General features: G+C 37.0%; 3 protein-coding genes across 3 annotated transcripts; 1 reads left to right on the top strand and 2 right to left on the bottom strand.

Annotated features, from left to right (window-relative positions):
* The first annotated feature begins 1408 nt into the window (after positions 1-1408).
* Positions 1409-13529, top strand: LOC107794736 (enhancer of mRNA-decapping protein 4-like). Its single transcript, XM_075234531.1, has 12 exons — positions 1409-2466; positions 3339-3388; positions 3463-3619; positions 3700-3918; positions 4516-4644; positions 4940-6571; positions 9975-10334; positions 10407-10526; positions 10807-10977; positions 11960-12118; positions 12251-12376; positions 12896-13529. Exons 1-12 carry the CDS (start codon positions 1654-1656, stop codon positions 13199-13201), a joined length of 4242 nt encoding a protein of 1413 aa, XP_075090632.1. The 5' UTR covers positions 1409-1653; the 3' UTR covers positions 13202-13529.
* Positions 13530-22104: 8575 nt separating this feature from the next.
* On the bottom strand, positions 22105-22602 carry LOC107794735 (chaperone protein dnaJ 11, chloroplastic-like). Its single transcript, XM_016617259.1, has one exon. It carries the CDS (start codon positions 22600-22602, stop codon positions 22105-22107), a length of 498 nt encoding a protein of 165 aa, XP_016472745.1.
* Positions 22603-26980: 4378 nt separating this feature from the next.
* LOC107794740 (chaperone protein dnaJ 11, chloroplastic-like) lies at positions 26981-27478 on the bottom strand. The gene has a single exon (XM_016617262.2). It carries the CDS (start codon positions 27476-27478, stop codon positions 26981-26983), a length of 498 nt encoding a protein of 165 aa, XP_016472748.1.
* Between the last annotated feature and the right edge of the window lie 367 nt (positions 27479-27845).

Here is a 27845-nt window from a genome sequence, read left to right as displayed (position 1 = left end):
TTTCATATTTTAACCATTAAGACTGTTTGTTTTTTTAATTTTACGACTACTTAATAGGTCTGAATAGATCTTAATGATTAAGATCTATAACAGAGTCTTAATATCATTAAGATGTTGTGCATTCAAGAATTTTGTAAAAATGATATTTCACTATTGCTCCTATACTTTCACCACTAATCACCATCACCATTCTATCATTGTCCCCTACCATTATAGACTATCACCACTCAATACCCAATACCCAATACCCACCACCCATTACCACCATCCTCAGCAATAACCACCACCATTGCCAAGCATGAATGTTAGTTGCCACTTCTACTGGCCATCGTTTATAACCATCACCACCAACCACCATTACCACAACAATCACCAATCACCGCTGTAAACTACCACTATATATTCATCATTATTATCAATCACCACTACCATCAAATACCATTGTTAGATAATATTGTCATTCACCATCTACTGCCCATAATCACCACTATCAACCAACACCACCACTAGCTACTATCCTATCGACACTCACAACCGCCACTGTTAGCCATCACCACAACCAACCATCATATTTTTTTTTAAAAATATTTATTAATATAATATTAAATTATTAGTACTATTTAATTTGAATTTATACTTATTAAATTTTAAATAAAGATAAACTCTACACACTCAGATATAGAGAAAACAAGCAGTCTTAATTATTCACTATTAAGATCTTAATATAACATCTTAATATTTAGATGTGTATTCATATTCAGATATTTTAATCTTAGTATACATACTAATATTCAAATGTGTATTTAGATTCAGACGTTTTAATCTTAATAATAACAAATGATGCCTAAATCCCCCTTTTTAAAACTTAACTTTGATGGAAATTACAAGAATGGTAACCGGGAAGGATGTAATGTTTGATTGAACACGAAATTTTATTGTTTCATTTTATGAGTTGATGTTTGACCGAACACGAAATTTGAGAAATACATAATTTTAAAATATGTGATACATATCAAGTCATAGACATTTGTGATAGTTATAAATCAAACCTGTTAAGAATAAATAAAAAATTATAAAGTTAAATTATTTTAAATATATAAAAGAATATCAAAAAATATTTGTGAATTTAAATTCTCAAAAATTATAACGTCCCAAGATGAAAAAGTTGAAAATTTTATTTTGTGCCTCACACAACTGACACTAGTTATATGAGATTTCTTTTTTGTCTCACAGTTTTGTGGTCACAGAATTTTATGAACCCAGATGTATAAAATATGAGTTCACAAATATTTAAGATAAAAAAAAGATTCACACCACTATTGTCAATTGTGTGAGTCACACCGTAAAATCGCTCAAAAAGTTACTCCATAATCCATCATCTTCACTAAATTATTAAAGTCCCAAAAATATACTCGTAAGAAAGTACTAGGAATACTAAACTACTCATCTGTAGCGGCTCTGCTCCCAAGTCTGCATCTCTTTCCCTTAATCGGACGGATCTCAAAAGTATCCCCACACCGATTCCTCCCTCCTCCTCCTTCTTGATTCATCCAAATCCCTTCAAATCTATACGTACAGTATTCCTGTATCTATTATCTATCCATTTCCCCCCCACAACTAAATCTCTCCCTCTAGTTGAGTTGTCACTGTCTCATGGCTTCTTCTCCTGGCAATCCAAACCAGCCAGGTGGTTCAGGACCATTCGATATGCACAAATTCTTCAAACCAAACCCTAATTCACCAAACCCTATTCCCAATCAAAACCCTAATTTAATTTCCTCCCCTTTCCCACCTCCTAACGCTTCTTACCCTCCACCCACCGTTGCCGGCGCCGGTGCCGGAGGGGTGTACCCTTATCCACCTCAAACAACAGCAGCCCCATTTCACCACCACCACCCTCAATTCAATCACCCCCACCTAGCCCCCCAATACACCACCCCACTACCTCAACATGATACCACCCAGTTTGCTCATCAGCAAAGATCCATGTCTTTCCCCACCCCCCCTCTTCAACCACCCCCACCCCAACCTACTAGTCCTCACCAATTCCCTAATCCTAATCCTAACCCTGGTGCTAGGCTTATGGCTTTATTGAGTGCTCCCCCTTCTACTCTTGAAATCCCTCCTATACAACCTACCACTTCTGGGTCAGAGCTCTCTGAATTTTCCTCTGGCCCAAATGTCCCGGGCGCGGGACCTATGAGAATGGCGAGCAGCAAGTTGCCTAAAGGCCGGCATTTGAATGGTGATCACATTATGTATGATATTGATGTTAAGTTGCCCAGCGAGGTGCAGCCTCAGCTCGAGGTTACTCCTATTACAAAGTATGGGTCGGATCCGGGTCTTGTATTGGGTCGGCAAATTGCAGTTAACAAAACTTACATATGTTATGGATTGAAATTGGGGGCTATTCGGGTTCTTAACATTAATACTGCCTTGAGATCGTTGCTTAAAGGCCTTGCGCAGGTTGGATTTCTTAGCTTAAATACACAGTGCAAAGACATTTTTACATTAACCTGTTGTAGTAGATAAATTATCATATATACTAAATTACCAATTAATCCTTACCAAGAGATTTACCTGTAATTACTTAATAAATGCGGGATAATCATTTTAATCTGTTGTATGAACCTTATAGGAAGAATGTTACAGCTTATGCTAGTTGCCGGGCGCAATATCTTAAGATTGGTGTTTTATCTGACATGCATTTCAATTATGGAAAAACAATAATTTTGTCGAAGGACATTGGTCTTATGCAGAAGTTTTGATAATCACAATTTCATTCATAGTCAATGTGCCAGTTGCGTGTGAGATAGGAATATGCTTTATTTCGTCAGTTCGTAGGATTTGACAATAAGCTTAATACTAACACGTGGCATTTAGATTGAACTTTGTCAAGAAAAAGAAAAAGAAGCAGAAACAGAAAAAGGATTCAACTTTATCGCCACTCTCTGATATCAGGTATAAAGTTGTAGTCCGCACGTGTTTGGGGTTCTATGGCTTTCAACTGGAAGACTTCCATTGTACTTTCAAGTTAAGAATTTAAGACCATCCTATCATACTTGGAGCTGCTAAAAATAGTTGTCCTTGACTTCTGGTTAGATAAACAATAGTTATTCATGACTTCGGCATTTGTTTATTACGTGGTATATATCTTGAAGTGAGTGTTATTTTATCGATTGATAATGTATAAATCCGTTGGTACTAGATCTTGTTTGGTTCAAATAGATCTAATTGATCTTGTGAGAATTATAGAAATATGATCTTTATAATCTGCTTTCTCCTTCCCTTAAAAAGACTATATTTTATTCATCTGGGGACCTTGTTTGTTCTTTCAGAGGGTCACAGACATGGCTTTCTTTGCAGAGGATGTTCATCTCTTGGCTAGGTAGGGGCTCCGTACTTTTGTACTTTATACTTATGCAGTATGTAGTTTACGTTTCTAATTTGGTTTTGTCTCAGTGCGAGTATTGATGGCCGGGTTTATGTATGGAAAATTACCGAAGGACCAGATGAAGAAGATAAGCCACAAATTACAGGAAAGATTGTCATTGCTGTTCAAATTGTGGGTGAAGGGGAATCTGTGCACCCACGTGTTTGTTGGCATTGTCATAAACAAGTATCTACCTCTCTCTCTATTTGGGTATTGTTTTCTTCTGTTGATGTTGTGCTTAACTTTTCTTATGTTCTCTTCAATAGGAAATTCTCGTGGTTGGAATCGGGAGACACATTTTGAAAATTGATACCACTAAAGTGGGAAAAGGTTCAGTTTTTTCAGCTGAGGAACCTCTCAGGTGTCCTGTTGACAAGTTGGTTGATGGGGTACAACTTGTTGGTACCCACGATAGAGAAGTGACTGATTTATCAATGTGCCAGTGGATGACCACGCGTTTGGTATCTGCTTCAGTGGATGGCACGGTTCGTGAGGGTTTTGCTCTTTGTTGTCTTTTAATCTATTTGATGCAATGTATGTGTATGTGTGTATATATGTTTATATTTTACTTCAAAAAAAAAAACTGCTTGATGTAATGTTTCTTGGCATAACCTCTATGTAACTGTTCATATAAGTCCACATGTTTTCGCTGTGAAAATGATAACTCAACCAAAAACTCGGACGCCAACGTGTTATTCACTAAATTTTTAGAGTCAAGTTGCTTGTGTTTGATGACTGATCATAAAAAGACAAAAGTTTGCTTGTATTTGATGAGATGGTACTCAGGGATATTTTAAAAAACTACTTACTCCTAATTGACGTTTAGAAGTTTCTAAGAATAGCATGTAAAATCCTTTGGTTTCTGAGGTGTTGTTCTTTTCAAGGATACTTGCATGTATTAGTTCCTTGGGTTATATGCATTTTTTATCTTTTATGTTTTGGACCCATTTAAAACTCTGAAAATGAAACAAACAGGATAAAGTATGATCTTGATTGCAAAAGGTTGATTTGTTGTATTGCTATTTGGCAAAATTTGGATGCTCTCTATTGACTGGTGCATGTGGATTTTATCGTGATTCCAGATAAAGATATGGGAAGACCGGAAGTCACTTCCTATAGCAGTTCTCAGGCCTCATGATGGTCACCCTGTTAATTCTGTTACCTTCTTGGCTGCTCCACACCGTCCAGATCACATCGTACTCATCACTGGGGTATGTGCTAATGCATTTTGTGTTGGTCACCTTTTGTCAGAACATCAACCGTTTTTTCTGACTAGTAGTTTTGTTTCTTAGAAAATAACATATTCTCAGATGCCATTTACTTGCCGTCCATGCTAATTTGCTCAAAACTGTTTCTCAAATGCCATTTATTGCCCTAAACAAAATCATATTCTTGGAGACCAGTTATTCTTTGTTCAGAATTTCAATCGCAACTCTATTTTTTCTTCCCCATGAGTTTGCCTCGTGGTGGTTCTTGAGTTTGAGTTGACCATTTAAAGGTGTTCAGGGTCCTCTTAATCGGGAGGTAAAGATATGGGCATCAGCAAGTGAAGAGGGCTGGTTGCTTCCTAGTGATGCTGAGTCATGGCGCTGTACACAGACATTGGAGCTGAAGAGTTCAGCTGAAGCTCAAGCTGGAGAGGCATTTTTTAACCAAGTTGTAGCCTTATCTCAAGCAGGTTTGCTTCTACTAGCAAACGCAAAAAAGAATGCTATATATGCTGTGCATCTGGAGTATGGCCCAAACCCGGTGGCAACCCGGATGGATTACATAGCAGGATTTACAGTTACCATGCCAATTTTGAGTTTCACTGGGACGAGTGATCTATTGCCCAATGGTGAACAGATTGTTCAGGTGTATTGTGTACAGACGCAGGCCATTCAGCAGTATGCTTTGGACTTATCCCAATGCTTGCCACCTCCAACAGAGAATGTGGTTTTCGAAAGGACGGAATCCGGTGTTTCGCGTGATGCTGCTAGCATTGAAGGATCTGCTCCTGTTGACCCCCCTAGAAGTAAACAGCAGGAGCTTCCTTTATCTAGTTCTGCACTTAAATCATCTGTACATGAAGGTGGCTCTGAGATATCACCAACAGCTCGACATCCTACAAGTACTGCACCTACTGAATCGGCCACCTCTCAAGAATTAGCTTCCTCCATTATAGAAACTAAATCGTCTACTTTTCCCACTGTAACTAGTGATTGTGATATTGCCCCCATTGCATCACCTCCGCCTCCTTTGAGTCCTACATTGTCTCGAAAACTATCTGGTTTTAGAGGTCCATCAAACAGCTTTGAGCGTGGCACCTCTGATAATGAGCAAGTTGGGGATCCAAAAGTTGTTGAATATTCAGTTGATCGGCAAAAGGAGGGCACAACTCCAAATGTGTCTGATGTTACTTCCTTGGATGATGAACCTAAAAATGATGAATCTAAACTGTCACAGAATGATGTTCCCTCGGGTATCAGTCCCCCTGTTAAGTTCAAGCACCCAACTCATTTGGTGACTCCTTCAGAAATATTGATGGCTAGATCATCCTCTGAGGTTAACATTGTTAACGAGCAGAAAAGTGAGTCAGAATTGACTATACAGGATGTTGTAATTAACAATGACGCCCGTAATGTAGAGGTGGATGTTAAAGTTGTTGGTGAAGCAAGATTCAGTCAGAAAACTGATGTTGGCTCTCAAGAAGAACTTCATTCTTTTGTGTCAGAAAATAAGGAGAAAGCCTTTTGCTCTCAAGCATCTGATCTTGGAATAGAAATGGCTCGAGAATGTCGCGCTTTATCTCCTGAAACCTATACTGTGGAGGAATCTAGGCAGTTTGATGGGGCTGGCAGAAGTGAGGGACCGTTGCAACCTTCAAGTACACTGGAGGAAGATCGTGACTCTGCAAAGGAGACCTCTGAAAAGGATCTGGACTCAACAATGTCAGTCACTGTTCATCAAGCACCAGCTCCCACTGCAAAAGGGAAAAAGCAAAAGGGGAGGAATACTCAAGTATCTGGGCCGTCATCATCATCGCCTAGTGTTTTCAATTCAACAGATTCTTTGAATGAGGCTGGTCTCAGCTCAAGTACCCCTTCTGTGGAAGCTGCTTTCTCACAAATTCTGTCCATGCGTGAGATGCTAAATCAGGTGCTTCTTTTAGTCCTAAGAGCATATGTATTTGGATATCTGAAGTTTAGTGTTTTCCTCATTTTGTTTTTCCTTTTATTGAAGGTATCTATTTTCATATATATATATATATATATATATATATATATATATATATTTTGTGTTTTGTTACTTAGTCATGCATTAGCTTTTAGATTGTTTCATGTTACTAAGTAATTGATTTCATCATTTTTATCATTCATTCTTTGCTTGATATGCCACCTGTAGCTGTATTTCTACTTTCTGTTAGGGTTGTTTTCCCATCTACTAATTAACAGTTTTTTTGCAATGGTCCTTGCCCTGGCTGATCATCCTCCTGAAATTTGTTGAACAATTGTTTCAAGTTTCAAACTTTTGGTGTTTTTTTTTTTGTGTGTTCACCTTCTGGAACTACTTTATCAGAATATTCATTATCAAATCTTCAACAGCTTAAATGGTTAAAGCTGAACTTTTTGTATATTCTTCTCCGTATGAGAAAAACATTCATGCTATTCAAAAAACTAGTATCTATAAACGTGCGTTGCACGTCAATAATGACACATGATGGTTTAAATATTTATTTATATGAAGAAACAATAAAATTTAATTAAATAAATGATCAATTTTAGTCATGTTAAGTAGATAATTAAGTATTGTAGTTTAAAGGTATCTAATGTGATGGTATCTTACTGAACACTTCTTTATAGACAGTGTTTTTTTGTATATGTTTCCTTCTAATGCTTTGGTTACTGTTGTGGTAAATATAGTTCAATATTTAGGATATTTGTCCTTGTGCTTTATTTATTATAACTGCAAAATATAAACATACTGAAAATTATTTTCACACAAATTTAAAAGGATATTCTTTAGTTTCGGAAGACGAAAGTTGAATTCGGGGATAAACACATACTTAGAAGCATATTGACCAGTATCATAAGTTCTGCATGTATGACGTTATTGTCAAAACTTCTATATACCATATGTGTACTATTACATAAGCTATTCGGCGGATCTAAGTTTTCAGTAGCATGACGGGCATAAACCTATATGCAATGGAAGATCAATTTTAACTTAGTCTATTATATATATGGTGATACTAACATACGAAAGAAATAATAAACTTGACAACAAACATGTACGGTAGAAGGCCAATTGGTATTAAAGTATTTAAGTATTCTTCTTGGTAGTTATTGTTGGTATCATCTTCTGTTGAGTCAAAACTGAATAATATTTTGTTTTTACCATAAAACTTAGCAATCAACCTTTTATTTAGCTGATCAACATATTCATTTCTGCTAGCTAAGATAGCTCTTTAATTTCTATCATGTAATTTGCACAAATTGTCTTTTAATCTAGTGATGAAAATATTTCCCTTATTAAATGTACTACTATTACCATTGGGGTTGATAACCAAGTGTTCTAGAAGAACCAAATCATCTTTTATTGGATGTTCTTCTTCATTTCCGACACGAAGCAAGAAGTCACTAAGTGTTGGATCTTTTCTTACTTTTACATTTCTTGTCATTTAAATATTTTTCATTTGAGGTCATAAGTATAATTTTGGTAAGCTAGCTTTTACAGTTTTTGCTTTGGTCATTTTTGGAACTACCGATCGTACTTGACAGAAATCACTTTCCAAACTATTACTTTTCTACTAAACGGTTCATCGATATCCAATATATCTCTAAAACTCTGGGCGATTGTTTCGATCGTCTGACGCTTAGCCAAAAGCACTTCATCCCATATTATCACTTTTTCTTTCCTTATAAATTTAGTACTATTGATCTGATGTGATATATTTGTGATGGTTATTTCAGTTATTTGAAGAGGTATATCAAATCTAAAGTGAGTTGCACGACCTCATAATAAAATCGTTGTTGGTACACCACTTGTTCTTATTGCTAACAATATCATGCCTCTTGATATGACATTTGCAAGTAATGCATGACATAGGAATATTATTTCGATTCCGCCGGAGGCATCTACAAAGGATAATCCCGCTATACCAGGATCGATTTTTTATAATATAGTCTTGAAAGCTTATTCTTTTCAGGATTTAGTTTTGTTTGTGCTTCCTCAAAGACTTGTATGTCCTTCTTAATATTATATATTTTTTTCAATTTGAAAAATAATTTTACTCGTATGATGAATTTAAAAAATAATTTAATTGGATTCCCTTGCTAAATAATTAATTGAAAGATTTAATTATTTGGTTTTAACATAAAATATAATTTATTTTCTGTTGATTTAGATTCTTAATATTAGTTCATCTCATGTTTGAATATTTAACCGTGATTATAATTTTATCCACCATAAATTTTATTTTCAAAGAGTAAAAAGATCGATGACATTCCACTTTTAGATCTTTATATTTTCAAAATCATTAGTGGTATTGGCTCTTACCAACATTTTTCTTTCTTTTCTCTCACATTTATGTTCTTAAATATTTTCTTAGTTGTTCTTTAATAACTTGGTATATTTTTCTATATTACACGAAAAATTAATAATAAAAAAAATTATTTGAGTAGGAAAGCAGTTCAAATATAATATAATAATATATTATTGTGGGAATTTTTTTCTCAATTTCAACGCTTTATGCAGTCCGTTTAGCATTACTTTTTTTGTTTATATTGAATATTATAAAGTGGTAATGTATTACCAATATGGAGTATTCTTATGAAATTGATTTTATTAAACCTTCCTACATATTTTTAATAAGAATTCAATAGACCAGATTGTATTAATTTTAAAATCTTAAATATTTAAAAAATTAACATAGAAGTTATTGTAGTCCAAAAAATTAAGTTATTACATCTATGTCCTTTCCCTATGAGTTCTTCTGTTTAATATTTTAGGGGTATTTTGGTCTATCAATATTATATTCGTACTTTTATAATAATATAGGCTCTCCTGTTTCTAAATGGATTTGGACAATATAACACGTTTTCAAATTAAATTAGTAATAGGAATTTTTTAAGAAGTATATCCCAAAAGTAATAGGATTACAAGGCTAATATCTATGCCCGAAAATAATTATACTAATAGGATTCCTAAAAGTAATCATGTAGATTTCTAACGTGAAGTATTATGTCCTAAAACTAATAGGATTACAAAGCTAATGTCTAGAATTCCGATTATGTCCTTTTATTGTGAGTTATTATGCTTAATATAAAAATGTTATTTTTGTAATCCAATATTTTATTCATGCTTTTATAATAATATAGATTATGTTTTGCTAAGCTATTCGAGGATGCTGACAATTTCATCCTTACTGCAGTTACACGTTATCAAAAAAATATTGAGTTAATTACGTTACTAATCCAACAAAAAACCTCATTTTAATTATGTTCTGTCAAGATCTTATTCTTATGTGTTCTCTTTTTTCTCTGTTTGCTATTTCATGTAGCTTCTGACTATGCAAAAAGATACACAAAAGCAGATGGAAATGATGGTTGCTGTCCCAGTGACCAAAGAAGGAAGAAGACTTGAGGCTGCTCTGGGACGGAGCATGGAGAAATCTGTCAAGGCCAATTCTGATGCTTTATGGGCTCGTTTACAAGAAGAGTGTGCAAAACAGGAGAAGTCTCTTCGTGATCGTACACAACAAATGGCCAATTTGATCTCTAACTGCTTAAACAAGGACATGCCAGGGCTGATTGAAAAATTAATGAAGAAAGAACTAGCAGCTGTTGGACAAGCTGTGGCACGCAGTATTACCCCTACTATTGAGAAAACTGTATCAGTTGCAATTTCAGAAGCATTCCAGGTTAATAATATGAAAATCTGAACCTTTGCTTGTATGGATTTGTTTGTGGTGTGACCGAATGTTATGGTGCAGAGAGGAGTTGGTGACAAGGCAGTGAACCAACTGGAGAAAGCAGTAAACTCCAAACTTGAAGCTACTGTAGCTAGACAAATCCAAGCTCAATTCCAGACCTCTGGCAAGCAAGCTCTGCAGGTAAGCATGGGTAGCTTTTTATTGAGCTAATGCCACTAATGTGGGTATAAAAACATTTTCCTCGCATTGTCTTGCTCATTTTTTTCCTAATGACTTTATAATGCCGGATTCTAGCTTATCTTTCCATCTAGCATAATGGACCTAAGAGTTTAACTTCCTGATCCTCTCAACTTGCTGCCCTTCCTGCTGCCTCTGTGCCACCCCAGAAATTCAGAGATATTGTACATTTCAAATCAGTGTTGGATGTGTCTTATTTAATGGCATTGGAACTGTCATGCAGGAAACACTGAAATCTACTTTGGAAGCTTCAGTGATCCCTGCCTTCGAGATGTCATGCAAGGCAATGTTTGAGCAAGTAGATTTAACATTCCAGAAAGGCATTGCTGACCACTCGGCTGCTGCGCAACAGCAATTCGAGTCCATGCATTCCCCGTTGGCACTTGCTCTAAGAGTATGTATATTTTCTAATTTTATTTATCCTTGTGTTTTCTTGCTAATCTTTGTTAGACTGCCATTTCTCTGCTTCTAGTTTATCTATACTACATCAAGTATATTATGCCTTCACATGCAAGGTTGGTTGTATCCAAGGGTATAATCCCTCCACTTCTTGTGTTGACTTATTTTTTATCCCTTACTGTGTTTTGAATTCAGCAAAATACTTTTTCTTCGTTTGATCTCTTTCATACCATCTTTCGGTTCAGTTTGGTATAGTGGGTTCAGGGGTGCCCGTGTTTAGTTGTTTAAATCTTGTAATGCTCTACAATGATATTCTTGGCCCAAGGTTTTCATGTTTTTGCTCAATTTTATCTTTGATTAACAACTTATTGAATGACGACTCACTGATTACTAGCTATACACTGATCTCCGGAAATGATTGCCTTTCTTTCCACCATGCAGTCCGAAAGTGGTTAAGGAAAGTTTCAATACAAATTAATATAACATAAAAAAAAAGCCATGCTCTCTTTTTAGTTTTTACCATCCTCATTTGTCAATACAACATCACTATCATATTCTCCAAAAAGGTGAAAACACAGGATTGAATATAATACACCGCATCTTACTCTATCCTCATTTCTCAATACAACTTTTTCTAATATTATATTCTCCAAAAGCACGTCATTAAACTTAATACACCACATGTTCCGCTCCACAAATAAGACAACTCATATTAGTTATTACAGTGTATGTTCCGCAAACAAGATGAATCACTTTTTTCAATCGCCTTAATAGACGTGCAGAGTTAAATTAAAATAGTTAAAATGGAAAGAGGGAAGTGGTTCTATCTTTGTTTATGTTCTTCTTTCCTCGACCTACTTTGTAACCTGGTGGATGTGTTGATATAAAAGATAAAAAATTGATTAAATGATGAAGTCTGGAAACTAGTGAGCTCTTGTCCTCTTTGGAATTAGACACTCATTGGACTCAATTTTCAGGATGCCATAAATTCAGCGTCGTCAATGACTCAGACATTGAGCGGAGAGCTGGCTGATAGTCAGAGAAAGTTGCTTGCTCTCGCAGTTTCTGGAGCAAATCCCCAGTCAGCAAATCCGCTGGTTAGCCACATGAATAATGGATCATTGCTGCATGAGAAGGTTCGTCCTATATTCCTTGGTGGAGCAAAGAATTAACTGCTCATATTTTGCTATTAAGAATTTGTTGATTAAGTTTTCCTGTCTTTTTGTCTTGCTTTACTGTACTCATTCATATTTTTATGTCTGCAATAGATTGAGACACCTCCAGATCCAACCAAAGAGTTATCTAGACTGTTAGCGGAGCACAAGTATGAAGAAGCATTCACTGCAGCGTTACAAAGAAGTGACGTATCAATTGTCTCGTGGTTATGCTCTCAGGTATGCTGTTTACATTGGCATTTACTTACTGATAGGATTATCATGTACTTTAAGGTCAGTTGCTGAGGAATATTTTTTAATGGGAAAAAGGGAGATTAATAGGGTCCAGGAGAAGAGAAACAGTTAGGGAAGGGAGAAGGAAGAGGGGGCATCATAACGTTGACAGTGTTCTTGTACAAAACAAACAACTCGGTTCTGCCATTACTTTTGGAGCATATTATTGGCTTGTTTATTAAAAGTTCTTACCTCGAACCTGGCTGTACATTGACATCCAATAAATTGGGACGATACTGAGAAGAAAGTTCTTATCTCGAACCTATCCAAAGAAAAAGTTTGTAGCTCGAAATGAAGCATTTCAAATTTCTGTTAATGGTAATAAATTCATATGTGCTTGCATTCAATTGTTAGAGATATGTACACAATTGGGGGGGGGGGAGGGGGGAATGGTATTCTTCACTAACAAATTGAGGACGGCATTCTGTAGTGGAGTCTTGATCATTTCTTGGTGTCTTGTACCAGGTTGATTTGCCAGGGATTTTGTCCTTGAATCCTCTTCCTCTGAGTCAAGGAGTGCTCCTTTCACTTCTTCAGCAGTTGGCGTGTGATATTAGCAAAGAGACGGTCCAAAAACTATCCTGGATGAGGGATGTGTTAACTGCCATAAATCCAACTGATCCGATGATCGCAGTGCATGTGCGGCCCATCTTTGAACAAGTATATCAAATATTACACCACCGCAGAAGTATTGCTACAACCCCCGCTGCTGAGCTTTCAAACATTCGGCTGATTTTGCATGTAATCAATTCGATGTTGATGAGTAAATGATAAAAAATATGAACATGTGTGGTGAATATACAAGCCTGTACAAATCCTAGGAATATCCATGGAAAGGCAAGTCGTACGGTAGAATTGAAGTCTGCACCAACCTCCTATTATCTCTTTTTGTTTTACCTTTTCTAGGTAAAACTGTAATCAGTTGGGTGAATTTTCCTGTTGTAGAGACTTAGCACAAAAAAAAAACGAATACAATTTTCAAGTTGTAGAGTTAGTATTTTAGGGTGAGTTTTCCGTATATACAGAATTTTGACTTGTACATTGTTATTATACTCCAATTTTAAGCGGGAACTCAGAAGTGTTGTTTTTATTACTCTTCTAATGATCTTATATGTGCGAGGAAAACTCCTTTTTTATTTTTATTTACTTTTGTAGTTGAAGTCTGGTCCTTTATGTTGGACTGTCATTTTGAAGTCTGGTTCCTTTCTATTCTCCCGTGGGAAAAAATTGAACTGGAGTTCCGTTTTATCTTTTGGAATTTGGACTCCCATTAGTACTTTATGCTTGCTTGTACTGTCAAATTTTATCTACATATTATTAGTTTTTATTATGATGTGCTATTCTTAGCTAATGTGATGTGCTATTGCACTTGGTATGTTGTTGTATTCTTAGCTAATATATCCTTCTGTATGAGCTAAGTTAGAAAGCTCTTATGTATGAACCAAAATTTCTAAAGTGATGTGCTATTCTTAAGCAATATACCAATTTTGCACGAGCAAAGTAAGAATGCCCTTCCTTATCTATAAAACAAAGTTTCTTGTTACTTACCAAGTACCATATCTAGACGAGAGCTAGAGGGTTCTTTTTATTTAAGTAAATATGAATAAGTAAATGATATTGTAAAAATAACTCTACAGGAGAACTCAAGCTTGCAATCATGAATTTGAGTTTAAGTTTTGCTTATTTCATTTACAGATAAAAACCTTCGTCCTTTACTTTAATAGTCACCTGAAGAGAGGATGGGATTGGGGAGTATCATCTTCAAACATATGTCAAGACCTTAACCCACAATTTGATTTTCATTACATAGGAGGAGTTTTTTCTCCTGATTTGTAAAGGTTATTAGAGCTTTCGCTGAAATGTGAATTTATTTAGTTTTAGATGATACATCTCGCAAACCCTAAAATCAAATAGAAATTAAGATGAACAAAACCAAATTACCTTGTTGTTCGTTATAAAAAAATTACTAGTAGCATATTTTGTTTAGCTAACTCCACAATCTAATGGAGACATCCTACTTCAACAGTTCAACCCACATTATCCAAAATACTACGTAGTAACAATAAATAGTGAAATAACATACTATATCTTCCCCACTTTCTTTTTAACCCCCCACTCCCGCGCTGCGCCCCCGAAAACTTAAATAGTCCCACACTTCGAAAACCAAAAATTACAATAATTTTCGTACTGCTAATATTGTATACGGCCGAAATAGATTTCGGCCTTCGTACGATTGATCGAGGTCAAAACATAATGGATCAGAGAAAGACTTCGTAATATCGAAATGGGTTCCGAAGGTGGTACAAACAAAGCCTCAGATTTCGGGTATAGATTGAACGCCGAGTTCGAATTCATTATCGAGCTCGGGTCCGAATCGAACTATGATGAAATGATTTCGAGCTTAAGGGGCAGAGGCCAACCGAGATCGAGTTCGAATCATCACTTGATTCCGAGTCCATATTGAGCTCTAAAAGCAATACCGACCGGCATCAAGGCCGATCAAGCTCGAGCTCACAAACAAGAGCCGTTGCAACCGCACTAAGGGAGAGAATCTTGGCAGGAATTGGGGAAAAGATAATTCATCATGGGTTCTCCACTATATATTTTTTATTATAGATAAAGTAGGATCCCTCTACTATAAAGAGGGGGATCCTTGTAAGCATAAGGGACATTCACATATTATAACAAAGACAACTTTAGAGAGATTAATATCTTTGAGCTCATTTACTTTACTTTGTTCATCAATACTTCTTTTTCTCTGCCTTATATTTCATTCCATTTGTCAAAAATATATATTTCTATTTCACTCTATAATTTGTACAAAATTATATCACGTATCCTTAGAACCATACACAAATTTAACTCTATCCGATTTTTCGAGTAAACAGTTTGGCGCCCACCGTGGGGCTAAGGATAACAGTGGTTATTTGATACGAATCCGCAAAAATACACCATTTTGCGCTTGTTTCCGAAAGTATTTTTGATTTCGGATTAGCAACAATTAACTATCAATCAAATGGCCTTACCTAGCGACAACGAAGCTGGTCTTCAAAATCAGAACAACAACTTGACACCCAGTACCGAAAGACCACTTGTCAACGCCGCTGGAGCTCGAATCGAAGTACCGATGGATATCAATTCGCATGTGGCCATTGAGACGAACCTACATTCTGAACCTGAAAATAGCAATCATGGCGGCGTCGATCTACACCTCGAGACACCCATAATATTGAGGAAAGCGGAATTAGCTTGCGTATGATTTTTGAAATGTTGCAAGCTCAACAGGTAGCGATAGCTTAGTTGCAGAGTCAAACACAGGTACCGAGCAGATCGGAACCCACTCCACCCCGAGAGATCACCCGCAGAACAGAACCAGTTGTAGCAAGGTCAAACGAGCAAGAATCGGGGACTAATCCCAGAGTTATTAAGATGTTCGAAGAACTGACAAAACGGATCGAAGAAAACAACAAAAAGGTGGAAACGTACAACTCCAGGGTTGATCAAATCCTGGGGGCACCCCCCAATATTGAAAGGCCTAGATTCCAAAAAATTCGTACAGAAGCCTTCCCCCCGAGCGCGACCCCTAAACCAATCCCAAAGAAGTTTCACATGCCCGAAATTCCTAAATATAATGGGACGACCGACCCCAATGAACATGTCACCTCTTACACATGTGCCATTAAAGGAAACAATCTAGAAAATGGTGAGATCGAATTTGTATTATTGAAAAAATTCGGTGAAACCCTGTCAAAGGGGGCAATGATATGGTATAATAATTTACCATCTAACTCTATTGATTCTTTTGCTATGCTTGCAGATTGCTTTGTAAAAGCACATGCCGGGGCCATAAAGGTCGAGACCAGAAAGTCGGACCTGTTCAAGGTAATACAAAAGGATAACGAGATGTTAAAGGAGTTCGTATCTTATTTTCAAATGGAACGAATGGATCTTCCACCAGTCAGAGACGATTGGGTTGTTCAAGCTTTCACTCAAGGTCTAAACGAACGAAGCTCGATGGCTTCACGGCGGCTGAAGCATAATCTGATCGAGTACCCAGCTATTACTTGGACCGATGTGCACAATCGATATCAATCCAAAATAAGAGTCGAAGACGACCAGTTGGTTTCTAGGTCCGTTACTAAAAGAACTACCAATCAAAGTTCGACCATAGACCGATCCCGTCCATATAGCGAAAATCCTACAAGCTCAGTCTGATAAAATGGCAATCAACTACCAAGCAATTGGAACGTGTAATGCCTAAAATGATACTACTGCTAAGTATCCGAGGCCTCCTTAAAATCAACCTCGAATACTAGGGGGCATTGTCATTGAACATATCTGCGATGATTATCAAGTTCGGTGCAAATGAAGTTACTTCGTTATTTCATGGCTATATTGTTTCAACAGGAAAAATTGTAAGGGCCAAATGATCAAACGAGCCATGCCCATGTAGTTGGCCCAAGCCCTGACACAAAACATGAACACATATATAATAACTTACAAACGAAAATTTCTTCTTTACCGATATCCAAGAAAAAATCCTCTATTTTCGAGATCTATTATACAAAGCCTAAGGGCTACCCCGACTCGAGTTCGAGGAACCATTCTTACTTAGGTACTATCTACTAAGCCTACGGGCTACTCTTATTTCGAGTTCGAGCAAGCACTCACCCGACCATTATGCCTACGGGCTACATTACTTTGAGTTCGAATCATTCACTCGACTACTAAGCCTACGGGCTACTCTTATTTCGAGTTCGAGAAAGCACTCACTCGACCATTACGCCTACGAGCTACATTACTTCGAGTTCGAATTATTCACTTGACTACTAAGCCTACGGGCTACTCTTATTTAGAGTTCGAGCAAGCACTCACTCGACCATTACGCCTATGGGCTACATTACTTCGAGTTCGAATCATTCACTCGACTACTAAGCCTACATACTACTCTTATTTCGAGTTCGAGAAAGCACTCACTCGACCATTATGCCTACGGGCTACATTACTTCGAGTTCGAATCATTCACTCGACTACTAATCCTACGGGATACTCTTATTTCGAGTTCGAGCAAGCACTCGCTCAACCATTACGCCTACGAGCTACATTACTTCGAGTTCGAATCATTCACTCGACTACTAAACCTACGGGTTACTCCTATTTCAAGTTCGAGCAAGCACTCACTCGACCATCACGCCTACGGGCTACATTACTTCGAGTAAGTTACTCATTATTTCGAGTTCAAACGAACACTCGACTATTTAAAGCTGAAGACTATTCAAGCAAAGGGGACTACCCATAGAGCCCGTAGGCAACAATGATTAAAATTAAAACTATCTATTTAGCTTAAAAGACCGTTTTGCTTCAAAAGGAAGAAAGATTTATATTTATAAATTTTTGTACAAAGGCAACTCAGCCAAAGGGAAGTTCTTTATACAAAGACAGAAAGCGGTATCAAAAGAACGCAACAAACTACCTAAGGCCTTAAATGGCTCAATCTTCATCGGAGGCCGTGTTCTCGGCATCTTCCTCATCTTCAGACTTACCCGAGTCATCGGAGTCCTCCTCAGGAAAGGCCAACCTTCGAGCTTTGTTCTCTTCCGCCTTGACGACTTTAATCTCGGCCCCAATATCGAAGCCCTGAGCTCTGACCTCTCGAGAGCTTCTCTCCGAGCTTTCCATTTTGCATGTTCGACCATGCTCTTAGCTTTGGCTTGGTTAACCTCAACATCGATCCTGAACTGAGCCACTTTGGCATCGGCTCTTTTATTGGCCTCGATCACCTCAGATTTGGCCACTTCAAGTTCATTAGCCAAATCTGCTTTATTTGAAGTGGCCAAATCCAACTGATGCCGAAGCTCTTTCATCTTCTCGATCAGCCCCGAAGCATTTTCTTTCGCATATCGAAGTTGGGCATCAGACAACTCCAACTGAGCTTGGATGACTTCCTTTTTCGAGGCAAGGATATCCATACTCTTTTTAAATTCTTCTGCCTCGGCCAGTAGCGCATCTACCTCTAAGTTAAGCCATCCAATCTGCTCGATCCTCTGCCGAACCTGCAGAATCGGATCGTTAGTGGTTATCTCTTTTTCATCTTCATCGTCATGGAACATTCGGAATACATGCTCAGCCATCTCCTCGTGCTCTTCCCGAGCTGCTGTCAAATATGCTCTAAGTTTTTCACTATGGAGCTTGTACGAGTCACTCTTCTCAGTGAGGCTCCGAACCTCGGCATCATGCTCCTCCCGGATTCGAAGAAAGGCCTCGTGATGCAACACTGAAGCCTACAAACAGAAGGAGAAACATTAGAATTACCTACAATTCTAAGTGTAAAAGAAGCGGCAAAAACGCCACCAGAGTTACCCGATTCAAAGCATGTTGGGCCTCGTTGAAGAGACAGGCGGGCCCAACCACATTCATCACTGATTGATCTTCTTCGGTCACCAAGGATCGAAGGTAACTGGTAATCCCCACAAGGGGAGAAAAAATTCGGGTATCCTTAGGTACGGATAGCACTATCTTCCGCCTAAGGTCGGGATCAACACTCGGGGCTGGGAATCGGTCCACTAGTTTGTGAACCGATGAAGGCTCGGTACAACCCGACCACGATGCTTTTTTGGGTACCGACATTCTACTAAAATTGGTAACCCCCTCCGAGGCACCTGACTCAAGCCCATCCAGAAAACCGTGGATATCGGCCGACTCCTGAATGCCCTCATAGCACCGATCCTCCAACATGCTGGCCTCTCGAATCATGGCATCCGAAATCTGAGGGGATCCGCTAATATCAACTATCCCAAACTCATCCCTTGAAATATCTTCTACTGCCTGAGAAGACCCACCCTCTGTATCCCCTTCAATCATCTTAGCTCGAGAAGGGATAATCTCGACTTCTTCTTGTTCTCGGATTATGGTCAAGGTTCCCTCATTTGCTTCCGGCAAATTGGAAGACTGCTGAATCACAACATTAGCCCGTACACAGGCTAAATTCTCCTCTCCTTCTTTGGGCTCGTCCTTTAAATGGCAGACCACTTCCGAAGGCATAACACCAGAGCCCCCTTCAGCTTTCGAGATCTCTTAGCTGATTTCTTCTTTTCTGAGCTCGGGGAGCTCGGTACGTCTTTTCTCTTCCTTTCTTTTACCTGCTTCAGGGCAGGAACTTCTTCACTACCAGATGAGGGCCTCATGACTACATCTTTCCCGAGTCCTACAAAGGGGAAAATGGGAGATTTACCAGATAAACCGATACAGAGACAAATCGATAAAAAGATTTACCATGACTACGGGCCTCCCATCGACCCTTTGATAGTTCGACCCAAGCACGCTCGGAGTACGGTCTCTGCAAGACTGCAACACCAGACCTTCGACCCATTGTTTAAGATTCGGGATCGGTTCCGGCATCCGAGCTACGGCTGTGATAAGAAAAAAAAAGGATCAGCACAATGGAAGGCAATCACAAAATCAAAACGGGCAAAAAGAAACGTTTACTCACGGCTCATATTCCATTTCTCGGGAAATGGCAAGTCATCGGTAGGGATCAGGTCCGAGGTTTTGATATGAACAAAACGGCCCATCCAACCCCAATCCCGAGTCTCGTCTATGCTCGAGAATGGCGCTTTGGTTGCTCGGCGAGCAAGCTTGATCAACCCACCTCGATAATGTCGGGGACTATAAAGGCGCATGAGATGATCGAGGGTGAAGATACGCCCCTCGACCTTGCTCGAGAAAAATCGAAGAAGAATCACTATCCTCCAAAAGGAAGGGTGGATCTGGCCAAGGGTCACATCGTACCTCTTACAGAAGGTAACGATGAGGGGGTCTAGAGGGCCCAACGTGAAAGGATAAGTGTAAACACTTAAGAACCCTTCGACGTGGGTAGTAATTGATTCATCAGGCGATGGAATTACTACGAGTTTATTATCCCAGTTGCATTCTTGTATGACTTTCTCGAGAACTTTCTCAGTAATTGAACATTGGTACCTCAACATCGGCTCATACCGACCCGGTATCGGAGAAGGCTTTTCAATTTTAAAATTGCCTAGAGTCGAGCGCCCTACCGGAACGAATTCCTCAGGGCGGGGCTCCTCCACATCTTCGCCACCGGCAGGTCGAGATGAAGAAGCGATCTCTTTTTGCGGAATAGTTTAAGACGTTTTTGCCATCTAAAATTCACAGATTTGCAAACGAAAAACTCAGAAAAGATGAAAAGGAGCTTAGAAAATTTGGAAGATTGAAGGCGTAAAAGTGATAAATGGTGGAAGGAAGGCTATTTATAGATTGAAGCAATGACAGTTCAATATCAGCGGTGGCCGACCACCGTCTGACACACATTAAATTCCTTGGTAAACTGAACCGATGGGACAGCTATCACGTACATCATGGTCGGGATCGATGCAAACGTCAACGTATATCTGATCGAGCTATTGGAAAATCATATCGTTTCTCGCCACATCCTTTCCCGAGAAACGAGGGGACTATCTGTATACGGTCGAAATAGATTTCGGCTTTCGTACAATTGATCGAGGTCAAAACATAATGGATCAGAGAAAGACTTCGTAATATCGAAATGGGTTCCGAATGTGGTACAAACAAAGCCTTAGATTTCGGGTATAGATCTAACGCCGAGTTCAAACTCATTATCGAGCTCGGGTTCGAATCGAACTATGATGAGATGATTTCGAGCTTAAGGGGCAGAGTCCACCCGAGATCGAGTCCGAATCATCACTTGATTCCGAGTCCACATCGAGCTCTAGAAGCAATACCGACCGGCATCGAGGCCGATCGAGGCCGATCAAGCTCAAGCTCACAGACAAGAGCCGTTGCAACCGCACTAAGGGAGAGAATCTTGGCAGGAATTGAGGAAAAGATAATTTATCATGGATTTTTCACTATATAGTTTTTATTATAGATAAAGTAGGATCTCTGTATAGGGGATCCTTGTAAGCATAAGGGACATTCACATATTATAACAAAGACAACTTTAGAGAGATTAATATCTTTGAGCTCATTTACTTTACCTTGTTCATCAATACTTCTTTTTCTCTGCCTTATATTTTATTCATTCGTCAAGAATATATATATTTCTATTTTACTCTACAGTTTATACAAAATGATATCACGTATCCTTAGAACCATATATAAATTTAGAACCTGTTTGGTCATAGATTTTGACAAAATAAACTTGAATTTTATTTGGCAAACATATATTTGGCCATAGATTTTACCTATATTTTGGCAAAATAATAGCTGGTTTTGGGCCAAATCCCTAATAATACACATGTTTTTCCAAAATAAATTTGAAAAATATGTTTTGAAAATATATGTTCAAACACATTTTCATCTTGAAGTCAAACTTCACCCAAAACTGATTTTTCAAAACAAATTTGAAAATTTATGACCAAACGCTAGCTTAACTCTATCCGATTTTCCCGATAAACAAATATTTTCGCGACTTTTCTAAAGGAAGCCATGAAATTGTGAAATATGTATTTCCTCAAAGAAGACATTTTTTTTTTCTTTTTCATTTCTGGCCAATTGGCTCAAGTAGAAGGAGCGGAAATGAGATTGAAAAAAATGAACAAGACGCAGGATGTACACTAGCTAATAAATCTCCATCCAAAGGCACTTGACAAAATACAGTGTGAAGGCGGAGAAATGTGGGCCCTAATTATCTGACGTCACCAGCATTGATCCGTTTCCCATCTCCGGGTCGGATAAAACTCCGACCTATTGATGCGAAATCCATCGGAAGAGTGCCCAAAATCTCGCCGGCGAGAGACTACGCTTAACTTGAGGTCGTACAGCGCCCTGGCAGAAGGATCAGAGAGCGTGGCATAAGCATCGTGAATTTCAATGAAATTCCGGTCGTTGGAGGATTCCTCCGGCAGAGAAGCAGCATCGGGATGGTACAGTTTAGCCAAATTCCGGTAAGCAACCTTAATCTCTTTCGCTGAAGCGTCTCTTTTAACCCTTAACACCTCATAGAGACTCGCCGGTCTTGTCCTCTCCAACGCCGGCGGAGCCTCGGCAACGACGGCAGCACATATCGACAATCTCTTAGTACTCTTCACGGTGTACGAAACACGGACGTGATCTCCAAACGCGGCGGAGGAAGAGGAGTTATGAACGGAAAAGGGGAAGGAAGTTGGGGAAATTAGGGTTAGGGATTGGACCATTGGAGAATTATGATTTTCTCAATTTGTAACGAAAATGCGGAAAGCGGAGTGAGATATAGAAAGTTTTTTGTGGGTATAATTTAAAGAAAAGCTGAAAAAAGAGCTTTTTATTTTATATAGAAAAAATGAAAAAGTCTAAGGAGGGAATCTTTAAACCCGAGGACGGCGTACCCACCGTTTTTTAAGATTACAGTTGCAAAATGGAAGACTGTGTGCTGACGAGGCATTTTTTCGTAGTTTTCTTATGTCTTCTAGAAGATTGGGAATAGTAGATTTAAAACTACTACTACATCAGTCATCAGATGAAAAACACTTTATATTTTAAGTGTTAAAATTAATTTAATAAATAAGTAGTTATATGTTTGTATATAAATGCTGAGATTGATAATAAGTTGTTGTAGTATTTGATATAAAAAGTGCTGATAAATTTTTTTCTGTTAAAATAACTTAAATAATCTTAGAACTATTTATAAGTTTTACACTTATAAGGGAGTAATTTCTTCAAAATTTTAGGTTCCAGATCGATTCAAATACAAAATATTCTATTTGTCATTTTATTTTAAATACAACAATGCTTAGATAAGATAATTTTTATGATAAATATAATTTATTTTATGATAACCATATAATCATAAGTTATAATAATTAATAAATTGACAAAAGTTTCTCACTAAAAAATAAATCTAAATAGGATAAAATATTTGAAGAGAAACAACCACCGTTTTCATCACCACAACACTTAGAAAGCAATACACCAAAGTTTTTATATGTCCTAATTTATTATATACAATTCAAAGATTAATACACAATCACATAGATACAAATATGCAAAAGGAATAGAGAATTTGCTTATTTTAAATAGTCAATAAAAATTGCACACTTGAAGAGGCGGGGAGAGGGGGGTAGGTTGTAAAAATACTTGAGGCAGTGAGTATCGATGTAATAGTTTTGTTATAATAAAGGAATATTTTAAGGATAAAATAGTAAAAATCTTGGTCAAACGTAAAGTGCTTATAAGCTAAAAATTCATAAGTTGGGGGTGACCAGACTAGATCAACTTATGACTTTTGGCTTATTTTTGACTTATAAATACTTTTAACTTTAACAAACGCGTTGATAAGCCAAAAAATGCTTATAAACTAGTTTGACCAGCTTATAAGCTTAGCCAAACACCCTCCTAATCTTGTTATTTTATACTACCCGTTCCAATTAATGTGAAGGTATTTGACAAAATTTATGAAATAAAGGAAGATTTGATTTTTGAAACTTGTGTAATAGAAATTTATGTGATTATAAATTATTTCATTAAAGGTAGATAAAAAATTTAAAATTAAATTGTTACTAAATATAAAAAGTATTATTCTTTTTTTAACCTATTAAAAAAGAAGTGGCAAATTAAAACGGAGGAAGTATTATATACGCCGTAGTACTCCCAAACTACTATCTATTCGCTTGACAACAATTTTTTTTATATCTAGGACCTTACTTTAAAGGTAAGTCTTTTTAGAGTGGTAAACGGAAGTGAGCTAAGATTGGATCGGTACAAGTCTGATAGGTAGTATTTTGTCCCTTTAATTGATCAATTGAGTGCAACTTCAAAGTTATTTCAGATTCCAAATGTCTAAATTAAAAAATAGTTAGGATTAACGGGTCAAAGTATACCAACTGAAATTGTATAATCAAATGTGATCAGCTCAAACCATTTCTTAAACAATATCTTATTGTAACTGGGTTACAATTTTCTCTCAATCGATTGAAACTTTGTTTTTATTTTTTATTAGGATACACAGCAAGCTATTTGTCTTTTAAGTTTTAACTATACTTGCAAATAACTAGTTGACTGGTCATTACAAATTTTGACCATGTTAAGCTAAAATTTGACCGAACAATTTGGAATTAGCCTGTTTTGAACTATCTTAGCTATATCTCTCATTCAATCGTCAAACTTTGACATGATTCATAACTAAAGGGGTGGGAAGTGAGTCTGTTCAAGGGTGGAGGGCTAGAAAAAGAACAGCCACACTTCTGTCTCCCATTTTCAAGAATAATGTAGTGTAAAATCTCTCTATAACAGTCTTGTTTGTTCCGAACATATGTTATAACATAACATGAAAATTAGTTTCGGAAAAATTTGACTTTTATAGTGAAATGTTGTTATATAGAGATGGTGAGAGGTCTGACTGTTGTATTGAAATGCATACTCCACGGACCATAGTCCCCCTCAATCCGGTCTATGTGAATTTTTTTATCCAAAAGTTTTTGTAGCTGCACAAATTTCAAGGTTTTATAACTCTATAAATATTATAGAGTAACATATTTACTACAAGTTTCAAAAGTTTTTTTCTCTTAAAATTCGTATTCACATAAAATAAAACAAATAGAATATTGTTGGAAAACTCATTTAAAATTGTAGTAGAAAACCTTAATTGGTTAGGATTTGATTTATTTAATTCATGTGTCAATAGAATTTGTAGTCAGAATAAATATAAGAATGAGCTTTTTCTATTTCTAATTAAAATAGGTTTCGTACTATTATAAATATGAGTATTACTAGCTTATTTTAATATGTGGAGGAAATAAAAAAGTGTAGAGAGCTTTCAGAGAATTTATAATAAAATATTTTCCTTCAAATATTAATTAATAAATATATAATCATAATTAATTAAGTAATAATTAGAAGTTTATATGTAAATATAAATTATGAATGTGATAATTTAGCGTAAAAATTAAATGGGGATAGATCATAGATTTATCCTCCATTTTTGTTGGTCTGGCCTGCGGTCTATACTCTTTAAAAACAGAGGGAATGGTTCAAAACTGTTTGTAAGTAGAAAACTGTGGTCACAAATCACAAGCTCCCCGTAAAGGTGGTCATTTCTCACGTGGCTATGCTTCTAGAAGCCCTTCTCTTCCACTCCACACTAATTTGGAGAAAAGTCACTGTCGTTCTTCATTGATTGTTGACGTCCCCTTCGATTTTTATGCAAACAAAAGTCTCCGTTGGGTTTGATTTTTGAACGTTGGACCCTAATTTTATATTTAGCTTTGTAGGATAAGGCTTCTAGAAACTTTTCCCTTTAAACCATTTCTATATGAAAAACAAGAATTAATATATAAGAGTCCAACAAAATATAGCAGTGATGAATTATCTAATATGTCTCTGATAGTCATGCTTTACCACTACCTCAAATCTTCTTTACTTTTCCTTAATTTAGATGAAAGTGATCCATTATTTATATTTGATTGATGACGCCTTACTTGAATAAAGTACCATCATGGGTCGCATTTCTACTCTTAAGAAATACATTTAAACTCTTTGCACGTCTTGAATGGTTCTACTTAGCCGTGGTAAAATGGATTAAAAAATAATTATTTATTTATATTATTCATTAAAAAATATGTTAGATAATTAATTTTTTAAAAATTGATCAAATATGGATAAGATCTATATTATCCACTTAAAAAGTGAATAACCAATGTGTTTAATTTTTTTAGGTTGAAATTGAAAATTTCTAAGTTTGGGAGACTAGTAATTATCCCAATATTCAAGAAGCCATGGATATTATGAATATCCATATTATCCGTCGACTAACTCATTTTTTGTCCGTATCGAATATGGATTGGGTCAGATAATTTATTAATTTTTTTTGCATTACCCATTTTCAACTTGTCTATATACGACTAGACTCGCCCATTTGGCACACCTAGTTGGACTTGTCATGTTTGCTCATATTACTCTCTTATATCTTCCCTTTACGAACTAAATTACTAGTAAATATGTGACATTTCATGAATCGCCTTAGTTATTATTAAAAAAATCTGGGCAGTGGATTCAATTTAACCTAATCATTTTTATACAAAATACAATGTATGTAAAAAGTAATTAAAAACCTATTGATTTCGACAAATATTATTTTTGAAAACAAACTTAAAAGCAAAATAAGTTGAATGCTAATTATCTTAAATGTTAAATCCATGAAGTTTAAAATTTAAATTTGTCTGTGATAGTCACAATTATACTCTAAGAAATACATAGAAATTGTTTGTTGGTCTTTGATTGTTGGATTTGTCATGTCGTACTGAAATTAGTCTCTTATTTCTTCCCTTTTGAAATTAAATTAAGTAAATATATAACATTTCATGACTCAACTCAATTTTTTTAAAAATCTTATCACTTTGAGATGCCTATGAGATGAAATTGTTAAATATGTATTTACTGATATCCTTAAAGGAAACTTAAAAAATTTCCAATTGGCTCATCGGAATTCGGAAGGGAGCAGAAAAGGAAACAAAAAACGGATACTCCTATAAATACTAAATGCCATTTGATAGATTACAGTGTTCACGCGGCAAAATGTGGGTCCCTAATCATCTGACATCACCAACACTGATCTGTTTCCCATCTTCGGGTCGGGTAAAACTCAGACACATTGATCCGAACTCCATCGTCGGAGCTCCCAAAACCTCGACGAGGGAAGACCGCGCTTAATTTCACGTCGTATAGAGCCCGAGACACAGGGTCGGATAGCGTCACATAAGCGTCGTGTATCTCAATGAAATGCCGGTCGTCGGAAGATTCCTCCGGCCGAGAAGCAGCGTCGGGATGGTATAGCTTAGCCAAATTCCGGTAAGCTGCCTTAATCTCTTTCGCTGATGCATTTTCTTTTACTCTTAGCACCTCGTAAAGACTCGCTGGTGTTCTCCTCTTCAATACCGGTGGAGCCTCCGCAACGGCGGCAGCATATATCGATGCTCTGCGTGTATTCCTTCGGAGAAATGAGACACGGCGGTCGGAGAAGCCGGCGGCGGAAGTAGAAGTATTCTGAAGAGCAAAAGAGAAGGAGATTCCGGCAGGTAGGGCTAGGGATTGAACCATCGGAGAATTATTGATACAATTCTTCAAACAAATATGTGGAAAACGGAGCAAGATATAGAAAGTTGTGTATAATTTAAAGAGAAGGTGAGGGAGAGGTTTTTATATGTAAAATGGAAGTTTGGGAGGGGAATCTTGAGTACCCACCGTTTCTATCGGTTTACAGTTGGAGCAAAGAAGACTGTGTGCTGACGAGGCATCTTTTCCTTCTCAATAATTGGATTTTATTACTTTTCTGCTGTTGTTTATTTCTCATTGTTGGTAGTATTTGTATTGGGTCCTATTAAAGTATTAATCCGAATTTATAAAGTACTTTTTACCGAATACTACTTTATATTGGGAGCTTCAATATGAAACTTTCAATTGAATT

This window comes from Nicotiana tabacum, chromosome 2 (genome assembly GCF_000715075.1).
Source record: "Nicotiana tabacum cultivar K326 chromosome 2, ASM71507v2, whole genome shotgun sequence".
NCBI classification, from domain to species: Eukaryota; Viridiplantae; Streptophyta; class Magnoliopsida; order Solanales; family Solanaceae; genus Nicotiana; species Nicotiana tabacum.
The sequence above is the reverse complement of the archived record's forward strand: the minus strand, read 5'-3'. Positions and strand labels throughout refer to the sequence as shown.